The sequence below is a fragment of the Canis lupus genome, chromosome 11 (genome assembly GCF_003254725.2).
Source record: "Canis lupus dingo isolate Sandy chromosome 11, ASM325472v2, whole genome shotgun sequence".
NCBI classification, from domain to species: Eukaryota; Metazoa; Chordata; class Mammalia; order Carnivora; family Canidae; genus Canis; species Canis lupus.
Genome location: NC_064253.1, coordinates 26,628,629 through 26,641,082, shown reverse-complemented (window position 1 = coordinate 26,641,082; position 12,454 = coordinate 26,628,629). Strand labels below are relative to the sequence as shown.

The window sequence follows — 12,454 nt, the reverse complement described above, 5'->3', positions numbered from 1 at the left end:
TAATATTAGAACATACCCATTTCTCCCATGCTATAAAAACTCTTTATATAAAAAAAACTCTTTATATGTCCTATTGAAAATGGCTAAAAAATAGTTCAATATCCTTACTTTTTTTCAGAAGGAAAATTTGCTCAAGGGAAAAATTATATATCCAAAATGTTGGAAATAAAGGCAAATAGATGCCCATTAACATACTGAAGAAATACCAGGAAATGTATAGTTTCCCCTTACCTGTTCTTGGTGAATACCTTTTGGTGATTTCTTTCCTAAAGTAACAGGATGTCTTTTCTATGATAAGGCCAGAACGCAGTTGCATAAAGTACATCTGGCAAACTCCTTCAGGCTTCTGTTGGGATTCTAAACAATTGAAAATTTTTGAGACTGTTTCACTCCATCCATTTTTATCCTTTTATCCTTATACAAATCCTGAGCATACCAAACCAGGAAATCAACTAAAGGTCTGCAGTATCTTATCAGAAACCTTGGGGCCAGTTGTGTTTCAAAATTCACAGTTTTTTTAGATTTTAGAATTGTCATGTAGAGTATATGCTGTTATATATGTCATACTCCCAACAGGGATTAGGGCAGTACTCACATCATAAAAAATTAATACTGATTTTATAGTGAAATATAGGAACATTTACATAAGGTGAAATAAACATTTCATGTTGGTTCAGGTCAGAATTTAACTGTCAAATATAATAAGTTCAGATCATATTTTATTACCAAATAAGTTATGAAAAATTAGGTCTTTAGAAAAATTTTGGTTTTCAGAATTCTGTATAAGGGAGTGTGGATCTACATCCAACATATATCATTCTTTGTCTGCGGGGGAACTTATATGACCATATGAAATCTATAATCTTTTTTACTTATCTGGAATACACTTTTAATAATTTTACAGGGATAGCTATAGTCTCTAGAGTTTATTGATATTAAAAATAATTGGTCCATGTTAAACAGGAGGAAAGGAGCCTTTTCCCCTAAACTCCTAGGAGTTTCATGGTTTCAGGTCTTACATTTAAGTCTTTAATCCATTTCAGGTGAGTTTTTGTGAGTTCTTTTACATGTGAATATCCAGTTTTCTCAGCACAATTTATCGAAAAGACTATCTTTTCTCCTTTGAGTATTCTTGGCTCCCTTGTCAAATGTTAGTGTGTCCACGGTGGGCCAAGCACTGTGCTAGTAATTTTATATACTATTTCACTTAATCCTTTACACTAATATTACAAGGAAGTTATTATTCTTCCTATTTTGCAGATGATGATCTAAGGCTCTTAGTAGTCATGACACTTGCCCAAGATTACAGGTTTGGTGAGAAGTTTTGACTCAAGTATGTCTAATATTAAAGCTACTCTTTCCATCCTTCCACCTAAGAAAAGAAAATGCTGTACTGCAATACAGTACAGTTCCTGTATTTAGGAACTGACATAATACAAATAAATCCAAGTTAAATCAGTTAAAAATTTAATCACCTATTTAGTAATACTTATTCAGTCAAAGAAAAAGTCTCAAACAAAAAATTAAATTTATTACTTGGGAATTCATAAAAGGCCTTTCATAGTGAAACAGAAAAGAAAATTGTAACACTTGAGTCATGGCACCTCAACTTTTAACAAAGTAAGTGAATTATCAAGCAATTTGTACAATAGAGCCAAATTTCAATTATTCACAGTAGTTCAGAAAATGAAAATAGTTACTTGTGACTTTGAGATTCATTCTATGATTTTTTTTCTAATTCTCTAAAAGATTTGCTTTCCTGATATGCTTTTCAAGGTTAAGTAGAGTTAACCTCTCTTATAGATAATTCAAAATAATAGCTATCTTGCCTCCAGTTCAGATGGGCATCTACCTTTAAGTATCTTCAACTGTCTGAACAGGGCAAGACCCCTTAATTTTACTCACATTTATCCTGAAACTTCCCAACATTGCATTACAGCTTATAAATATCAACTATAGTATTTCATATTTATGTAGTGCTTTTACAATTGCAAAGATAATTTATAAAGCTAGGCCTGAGCCAACATTGAATTTGGTCTCCTGGTAAGTAATCTAATATAATACTTTATTAACTGTAACACATCGTCTCTCCAGGCCCAAAGGGCATAAGGTGATATTGTAAGGATGCTCATTCCTTTTATGCTTATCTTTATGTTATAGTCAGAATCCCCTGGGACATGACTGACAGGCATGTCTAATATTGAGAATGGACTCTCTGGAGAGCAGGATGTGGGCCTTGGGTAGTTAGAAGTAAGGGTCATGATACTGAGGAAGCATTATGGGCATAGAAGTAGAGAGGGGCTAAAGATATTAATGTAGGGGCTAGCATCTAGTGGGACAAACACTGGGTATACTATATTGAGGCGTGATTACATTTGAAGTATTGAAGCTACTTAACATTGGGGAATTTGGAAGAAGGTATACTTTGGTGTTTGGGGAAGCTGAAAGTGTGATGTGAGGGTTGTGTTCTCAGATGGGAAGCACAAAGCTGGCATGGCCTTGGGGACTCTGTGGGAGAGAGTGCTCTGCTGGGGTCAGAGGGTCAACTCAAGCTTATGTAAGGGCTGTTGTCACTTCCTATGTCTATATCTTGCCTGATGTCTGAGGGCAGTGTCTTAGCATGGCTTGTAAGGAAATTCTCATGAGTAATTTCATCATCACCACAGCATGATGAAATCCCTCACGTAATTCTGGTGAGTAAATGGGAAGGGGCCTGGAAATCTTCCTGTAGTTCTTCCACTGAAAGAGCCAGACTGTGGCTGATGGGAACAACCTAAGTGAATCACTCATCTTTCATTTCTTCCCCAAACACCTATTTCACCAAGGTTTCTTCTCACTGCTTACTACCCTTGATTTATCTGTGGCATTTGACTTTGGGAACCACATATTTCTTTAAAACTCTTCTTCCCCTATTGTCATGTCACCAGTCTTCTTAGGTTCTTGTTTTTCTCTGATCATCCATTTCTCTTTCTCTGTTAGTTTTTCCTTGTCTGACTCCTCCTAAAATGTTTGTGCTCCTCAGTATTTGTCCTTTGCCTCTTCCCCTACTCAAGACTTTCTTTCTGGGCAATGCTGCCTGCTCCAATGACTTCTGTCACCCCTAATATGCTGATGGCTCTCCAAACTGTAAGTCTACCTTTGGTCTCTCTCTTGAGGCTTGTGTCTATTGCTTTTTCTTCACAGGGTATTTTGACTTCAGTTAGCTTGAGGCATCTCTGTATCTATCTGTGGAGAGCGTTCAGAATTCTGGACCTCTCTACCTAAATGACCTACATTTACCCCCATTCAAATATACTCATAATAAAAAAAATCTTTATTTTTCTCTACTTACTATATATATCCTTCCCGAATTCCTATCTTGAAAAAGTACCACTTTCTACCATTGTCTGCCCAATTCTTAGGTCATCCTGAAAGCTGAGAATCATCTATTTTTACCTCTCTGTCCATCCTTCAATTTATTTGATCTGTCATTAAATCTTATTGATTTCACTTTCTGAATGTATCTGACATTTAATCCTTACTTTCCAATCTGTTCTCTTAGGTCAGGCCCTCATCTTCAGTCCCTTAGATGAATGCAGCAGACCTCTAACCAGTTTTTTCTATTCTTGCTCCCTCACTTCATCTTTACACCAACATCAATGTGATCTCTCTAAAAATATCTTGTTATTCCGCAACTGAATGTTTTCTATGATTTCTTACTGTCCATAGAATAAAGTTGAAGCTCTTTCACTGTAACAGAAGATATTCCATGGACAGACCCAAATTAACGGGTGTGACCTCTACTCATTTTGCATGCAATTATTGCCATGTAGGGATATGTGCCCAGTGTTGCTAGGTTTTCAGGTTTTTCAAGAGATTCAGATTTTTACACACAGTCTTCTAATTTTAAAATTCCTTCAATTAAAAAACAACAATAATAGTGTTAAGGCCAAATAAAATGTTTCTGCTGGATGGATCTGTCCCAAGGCCTCCATATTGTAAATTCTGACTAGATCCCTAAGGAAGCTGGATTATCAGGGCAGGGAAAGGGTTGATGGATGTAGAGGACTTAAAGTAGCAGAGAAAAATGCCCTGACTCTGGGAGCAGCTTCCTGGAAACTGGGAAGAGAATGAATTTGGGGAGGGGCTTTTCTCTAGCTCATTAAGTCTTGTACCTTGTTGGCACTAGAGGTGAAATACTCTGGTGATGACCCAGACTGATATGGAACCTGTTTGTATGTGTACCTCTAGTGGGTGGATATTGGGTTTTGTGATGTTGTGATTGTGTCAGATCCTGCTAGCCCAAAGTTAGGAGAAGGAACTAAAACAAGCTTTCTTGCTTTGTTGCTTGGGGGCTCAGAGCAGTTCATTTAGAAAAATAAGATATGACGTTGCTTGTACCTTGAATTTTGAGAACTGGTTCATACCTGCCACACACTTTGTAGATATCTGGAAATTTTGGCCAAGAGTATCTAAATAATGACAATCTTAGTGTTAAACTGAGCCAGCATCTTTGGAAAAGAAGATCTGCTAAGAGACAATGAAAAAAATGTGCTGCATTCCAAAGCTATATAAATGGTTTGGGGATTATCTTTATCACTTTTTAAATGGTATAAATGAGCTGTTAGGGCCATAGCACCCTTAAAGGAGGGGTTACATTTTAATGTTTGCAACTCTGACATAAACTCCAGCCTGCTCCCTCATGTTTCTTTCTTTCTTTCTTTCTTCTTTCTTTCTTTCTTTCTTTCTTTCTTTCTTTCTTTCTTTCTTCTTTCTTTCTTTCTCTTTCTTTCTTTTCTTTCTTTCTTTCTTTTCTTTCTTCTTTCTTTCTTTCTTTCTTTCTTTCTTTCTTTCTTTCTTTCTTCTTTCTTTCTTTCTTTCTTTCTTTCTTTCTTTCTTCTTTCTTCTTTCTTTCTTTCTTTCTTCTTTCTTTCTTTCTTTCTTTCTTTCTTTCTTTCTTTCTCTCTTTCTTTCTCTCTTCTTCTTTCATTCTTTATTTTCTTTTTTTCTTTGTTTATAAGAGAGAAAGAGCATGGGGCCCCTAGAAGGCTCAGTTGGTTAAGTGTCTGCTTTTTGCTCAGGTCATGATCCCAGGATCCTGGGATGGAGCCCCTGCATTGCACTCCCTGCTCAACTGGGAGCCTGCTTCTCTCTCTCTCCCTCTTCCTGCCACTCTGCCTACTTGTGCTCTTTCTCTCTCTCTGTCAAACAAATAAAATCTTTAAAAAGAAAAAAGAGAGAGAGAGGGCATGCACATGACAGGTTGGGGGAGGGCAGAGGGAATTTGAAGACACAGAGTCAGTTCCACTGAGTCACTGCTTCTATACACAGCATTTTGACTCAGACACAAATAAAAGGACTAACTTAACTGTGATTTTCTGGCCATGCAAAAACCATAGTCAAATGAATGTTTTCCCTGGTTACTAAAACCAGCACGAGTGGGCCAGAGCCTTAGAGAAGACAGAAAATGATATTCTTTAACATTGCTTTCTCTTCTAGCCTTAAAGAGGTTCAAGGAAATGAAGAGAACAAAGGACAAAGGCATACCAGTCCCTGCCATCATTCCTCATCTTTTATTTTTCTCTCTAGTTTGGCCAGGGTTCCATTACTTTCTTTTGTGTTCCCTCTTTTGTATGAAAAAAATGTGAGTATAAATTTGCATAATTCTTTTCTAGGGTATGTATTTTTAAAGATTTATTTATTTACAAGAGAGAGCACATGGTGTGTAGGCACATTCGAGTGGGGGAAGGGGCAGAGGAAGAAAATCTCAAACCAACTCCTGCTGAGTGCAGAGGTTGTTGTGGGACTGGATCTCACCACACTGAGATCATGACTTGAGCAGAAACCAAGAGTAGGGCACTTAACCAAATGAGCCACCCCGATGTCCCCTAGGATAATTTTCAGGATCAAAGATATAGCCGTTTCATCTTAAAGCTATGGCTACTACCTGACTTTATTTACCCTTCAATTTATTACAACTCCTTTGAGTTTGCAATTGGATAGACTCGAGCATCATTTGATCAATTCTGCTTTATTTGAAGCATGGATATCTTCATGCCTCTTCAAATATCTTCACTTCTGATTCTCTCCTTTATCAGAAGTTGCAAATCAAGACCACAGTTTGATACATCAAAGGTGTATATTTTATATACAATAGATGTTGGTTGAATGAAGATCAGTTTAAAATTTTGTTAATCTAGGAAAAAGATTTTGAGATTAGTTGGAAAGAGGTGGGTAGAGAGAAGGAATTGATGTAAAGGGCTATGTATGTTTATCACTATTATCAGGTAGCATATATGAACATCAGAATAATAAGAATTTGATAACAGATAAAAATAGTGTGTAAACCAAGAAATGCTTAAATCCTTACTTCTCAGCTTAGGAGATTTTACCAAAGCCTTGTCTGCTGAACTGTTCATCTTTGCTGGGGGGATTTTCCTGGTTGAATACTTCATTTTAGCCTTTGTTGTTGAAGCTTCTGTGGATTAAAATGTAATATTAGTTCAATTGCCTCAATTTGAAAATAAACAGAAACAACTGTGACTAACTCAAAATAACATTAATAACATAGCCACATAAAGAAAATAATTATTTCAGTAAAATTTGAATATAGTTTTCTGAAAGTATATCCATATTAGAATACATTCAGAGGACAAAAAGAACTACAAGGAATTCTTAAACTTCACTTAGTGGGCTTATTGTTCGTAGTATTGTTGATATTGGGATTCTGAATGTTTTTGCTATACTATAGGATGGAGCAAATAAGTAGATGTATTGATATTATAGAATTTTTACTGCAGGATACAAATATAAAATATAAGAAGTCAAGGGAAAATCTCTGTAATGTTAAATCTGAATCAGCAATATTAGTGTGCCCATATCTTAATTTCTAAATATTTTTCCAGTAAAGGGAACCAGGACTTGCTAGGTCTGGGCTCAGAATGTAGAAGTAAATATGGAATATTCAGTTATGCCAGAAAGTAGTCATTCAAAAATGTGTGAGTTTGTGTCCAAAGGACACAGGAGCTCCCTTAAAGGGTTTCTCACTGGCCAAATTTGGCACAATTTGAGTATCAGAAAGAATAATGATAGTAACTCACTATAAAGTATTTATATATTATATTTATATATATATATTATATATTTATATAAAGTATTTTCCTCAGTCTTACCACCTGTCTTCCTAAGCATATCATATAGCTTTGCCTGTGTTACCCACATTAGCTTTTTCTTTACAACCTGAAGAACCATCACCATTTGTCCTATAGAGTTGCCTCAATATTTTATCTGACAGTCAAGTCTTATCTTGATTTTGGTATTTGCATTCCCAAAGCATAATTTAAGTAGATTTTTTTGGTATTTGTATTTCAGTAAATTGATAGCTGTATCCAGAGTAGAGGTTGAAAACCCTGTTCCACTGCCTGTTTTTTAAATAAAGTTTTACTGCAATATAGCTACACCTAACTCACTTATGTATTCTCTATGGTTGGTTTTGTTGCTACAATGGCAGAGTTGAGTAGTTGTGACAGTGGAGACCATTTGGCTGTCAAAGGTTAAAACTACTATCTGGCCCTTTTGCCAATCCTTGCATTTAGAAATGTTTCATCAAATCCAGGTTCATGTTTTGGTGATTTATACGTCTATTCTATAGGAAGCACCCAGTTTATTTAGTTGTCTTTTCCTATGATGACAGCAGCTATCTATACTCAATGCTAAGATTAATTCACCGGGGTTTAAAAGTGTTGATGTTCTAGTTCTAGCATTCCTTTCTCATTTATTTGCTAAAATTCCATAAAGGAAACTTGACCCCATCAATTATTTGGTGACTCAGTGATACATCATATAAAAAATATGGATTAAGTGCTTTCTTTGGCAACTTTAATAAACAGCCTCTAAATAAAAAATATGGATTAAGTGCTTTCTTTGGCAACTTTAATAAACAGCCTCCTATATAGGTGACCAATGAGTTTCTTCTATATTACTAAGAATTCACATACATACTTGAGGTGCTTCAATCCAACATAGTTATCTTCTTTGTTGATGTTCCAACCATCTTTGACCAATAGGAACTTCCAGTGGACTCCCAATCTTTCTAACAACTTAGCAGCCTGTGGGTTTCCATGTTATCCCTAAGACAAGATGTGCCAAGTTCATCTTGCACATTTTCTGTCTCTACCCTGGAGTCCTATCTATAAGGAAGCCCAGTTTCTTTTGGGTGGAAATAATATTCAAAATACTTCAGGCACTAGAAAAACTTAGTGCAACTGGGCTGATCACTTTGAGGTGGACAGAAGCTACAAAATTTAAACATATACAGGAACATATGTACAAATACTTCATGAGTTCACACAAATATTTTGTTCAAATTCAGGACCAAAGGGCAAATATACTTTTTTAAAAAACAATTAATGTCTCTGTTTCTCCTTTCTCCCCAATTAGAAAAAAGTAGTTATCAAAGACACTAGGAATGTCTAAATTAGAATGCTACAAATACTTCTTTGCCTTATCCTACATTACACACAGGACATTCTTACCAGTTGTCATGATTACTTAAAACAGTTTTAAATTCTCTTGTGTATTTCTGCCATCTTACAGTTGTATCTATGATGTCAGATCATATAATCCTTACATACTATACTTTCTCCTTTATATACCTCCTTTAGTCCTAACTTCTAAATGTAAAAATATTTTTTAATGTTTGTCACTACTCTTTTTTTTTTGTCACTACTCTTTAGGTCAAATTTTCTTCAATTATCTTGATGGCCTGAAGCTAATTCTCTAGAACATTCCCCAGGAAGTGTCCATGAGAACAGCTCCCCTAGTTCTCCCAAGTAATGATGGGGTCTCCAGCCTTAATCTGAAGGCCAGTTTAGCTACACTTAAAATCCTGGTTCATCTTTCTCGACTCATGCATGTCTTTCTGGGAGACTCTCCTTAGAAGGAAATGAGGATAACATCCTTACTTTTTTTTTTCCCTTTTCTTCTAACTTAATATAATTTTAAAAGGCACTGATGTCAAAATTACATATCTCTTGAACCCCCTAGAGGGTTATAATTTCACTTAGCTCTACTAGTTCACAGCTACCAAGTTCCATAGAACTCACTTTTTTTAATTGTTATTTTTTTGAGAAGTATTCAAAACCATAGTAGCTAAAATCTAATCTGACAAAAAAGCAAGTAAGTAGTTGTCTGGGGCCAATGCTGATGGGTAGTGGTGAAATCCAACGAAACCCGAAGGAACTTCCCGAGATGATTGAAAATGTTATCTTGATTGTAGTGGTGATAGGGCTATATACACTTGCCAATATTCACTTAAAATATTACATATTGCTTCATGTAAATTATGCCTCAAATTATTTTTTTTAAAAAAAGGGTACTATGGAAGCTTACTTTTTGAAATCTCCTAGCTCTATTCCCCTTCCCTATTTTTAACTAAATCTTTTTTCTTTTGTCTTCATTGTCCCTATTCTAGTCAATTTGGATTGCATTTCCAGTAGTTTTCTGTATGGAGCTTTGTCCTGAATAGTTTTAGCTAGATTATTTTGAGAGCTCGCTGGACTCTAATCCTTTCAAAATCTTACTGCACACTGCTTGTACTCATCTAAACTGGTCTGCATACCCTTTTAGCTTTAGTCTTTGCTGTCACATAACGAGTCATCCTAAAACTAGCAGCTTAAGACAAAAATTACCTCATAGTTTCTGTGAATTGGGTATTTGGGAGTAGCACAGCTGGGTAGTTCTCACTCAAGATCTTGCAAAGTTTCAGTCATGCTGTTGACAAGAGTTGCGATATCTAGATCTAATGGCTTAAATAGGGCAAGACCACCAGGATGTATGAATCCTCACAACACGGCAGCTGGCTTCCCCAAAAGAAATGATCTGGGAGAGCCCAAATGGAAGCTTCAATGTTTTTATAACTGAATCTTGAAGTGGTAAACCAACACTTGCCATATTCTACTGGTCACAAGAATAACCCTAAAGAAAGATGTGGGAGGGTACGGTGTGAATATTTGAAGTAGGAATCACTGGGGGTCATCTTGAGAGATGGCTACACATAGTTGCTTTCTCAAACCGTTGCTCAACTAGTTTTATTATTTCAGAGTTCTTGGGTCCAGCATATATCCTATAGTTACCCTTTCCTACCTCTTGCACAGGTACTGATACCACATTGGTCTTGTAGTTTTCAGCTAATTATCCCACCAGCTATTTTGATGTTCGTAGGGGATACTATAAATATCCTGAATGGTTAAAGATGTTGCCCATGAGGTTTGGATTAGATATTTTAGTTGCCCTATATGTTTGCACAGGGACATTCAGGGAGATTAAAAACCTATGCTGTTGTCATCTACCTGGAATTCCATCTATCCTTGTAATATTAACTTGTGTGACTTCATATTTTAAGGAGTCTTTTGTATAAACAGCATATGAGTTTTGTTTTTGTTTTAATCCTGTTGATTTTTGTGTTTACCAGTAATATCTAGCTCACATTTAGTTAATATAAATGGCTGACATTTGGGTTTATTCTACTCTTTTGCTACGTTTCTATTTTACCTACCCTTTTGTTTCTTACTACCTTAACTGCCTGCTTTTTGATTAGTCCATTTCACCCTATTAATTTGTTAATAGCTTAATATTTACATAATTTTAATGACTAAAATTTTATTTTAATAATTTTATTAATATATTTTAATTTAGTGGTTTTAGAGAATATACCATGTAATAAACCCTAGAAATCAATCTAAGTTTAATTCACTACTTCCTTGATGTCAGAATTTCATAGCTTCATTTTTCAACCCCCATCTTTTGCCTGGTTGTCATGCATTTTATTCTACACAAACTTTACTACTGTTGTGAATAGTCTTGTCTGTACTTACTCATATAGTTATCCTTCCTCTGTTCTTTCATTCCTTCCTGTATTTCCATGTTTCTATCTGAGATCACCTTCTTTCTGTCTACAGAACTCTTGAGTATTTTAGGGCAAGTCTGTGGTACTGAATGACTTCTTAGGTATGGTTTGATTACCAAAAATGAAGCCAAGATAGAAATTTCTAATGAAAACAGGTAACATCTCTGAGTTTTTTTAGCAGTGTTCCAGATGCTGTTCCATTGTGTTCTATAGCTTATATTATTTCTAATAAAAACAAAAGGAACATGAGCTGAGTTTTCAGCAGCATTACTGCAATATGCCGCTGTGTTTTCTTTGTATTTATCCTTGCTTAGGGTTTCACAGGACTTCAATCTGGGCTAAAAGCTAGAAATTTCAAAAGTAGGATGATTTTCAAATATCGTTTCACCCTTCTCTTCTTCAGGAACTACAAATAGATGTAATGTGTATCTTCACCAGGTCCCATACGTTCAACAGTTTTTCTGTTGTTTCTCCTAGTTTTTCCAGGTTTCACAATTTGGATATTTTTCACTGACTTGCCTTTGAGTTCACTACTATCTTCTACTGTTAAGCCAATTTAATGAAGTTCTTACTTTCAGATATCGTATTTTTAGTTCTAGAGTGATTTCACAGATTCCATGTGATTACAGATTCCAATTCTCAGTTGAAATTCATCTTCTCATCTATTTTCTGGAGCATATTAATCATACTATTCTAAAACCTCTGTCTGGTAACTTGGGTTATCAAGATTTTTTTTTTTTTAAAGGATTTTATTTGAGAGAGAGAGAAAGCACAAGTGGGCCAGAGGGGAGAGGGGAGAAACAGACCCTTGCTGAGCAGGGAACCTGACTTGAGCCTCCAATCCCAGGACCCTGGGATCATGACCTGAGCAGAAGGCAGATGCTTGTTGTACTTCAATACTGGCATTTTGCTGAACGCAGGGGAGGCTAAAAATTTAGGTAAACAGGATAGTGGAATTTTCGGCAGTCTTAGAAAGCAAACATGGATTTTGGGATCACTGGTGGTTGGAATGGTCCCACGAGTATACAAAAAGGCTCTTAGTTGAAACTGTGGATGTGTAGCTTATGCCAAGACTGTAAAGCAAGCCTTGCCTCAGCGTGGTTGCTGATTAAGATGTTGAAACACCATATTATCTCCCCCAGCAGAAGGAAGATTGCTCCTCCTATGGCATAGAAACATCTGAATTTTTATATTTATAATATTGAATTTTAAGTTTGGTTTGGTAACATCTTTATCTTGGCTGCTGCTGCTGCTGCTTCTTTTTTTTTTTTTTTTTTTTTGCAAACTGTTTTCTATTAGAAATGTATTTCTAAAGAATTTTTTGTGTTTTCAGATGCTGTTCCATTGTATTCTAGTTTACATTGTTTCTGGTGAAAACTTAGTTCATATTCTCTTTGTTTTTATTGTTTTCAGCAGCATTATTCGCAATATGCCATTGTGTTTCTTTATATTCATCCTGCCATGAAGCCAAAAACATGCTTCCAAAAGACGACAGGTCTACATAATCAAGAAGAAAAACCAACAATAAAAATGAAGCTTATCTTGGGGCACCTGGGTGGCTCAGTCATC

General features: G+C 35.8%; 1 protein-coding gene across 2 annotated transcripts in view; it reads right to left on the bottom strand.

Moving 5' to 3' along the window:
- The window catches only part of LOC112650819 (interleukin-33), a 56,580-nt gene that overhangs the window by 6,878 nt on the left and 37,248 nt on the right, over window positions 1–12,454 (bottom strand). For both annotated transcript variants that reach the window (XM_035696654.2, XM_035696655.2), the window contains exons 2-3: window positions 6,350–6,457; window positions 232–357 (exon numbers count right to left, since the gene is read on the bottom strand). In XM_035696654.2, the coding sequence (XP_035552547.2) occupies window positions 232–357; window positions 6,350–6,434 (211 nt within the window). In that variant the 5' untranslated portion in view covers window positions 6,435–6,457. The remainder of the gene's footprint in view (window positions 1–231; window positions 358–6,349; window positions 6,458–12,454) is intronic.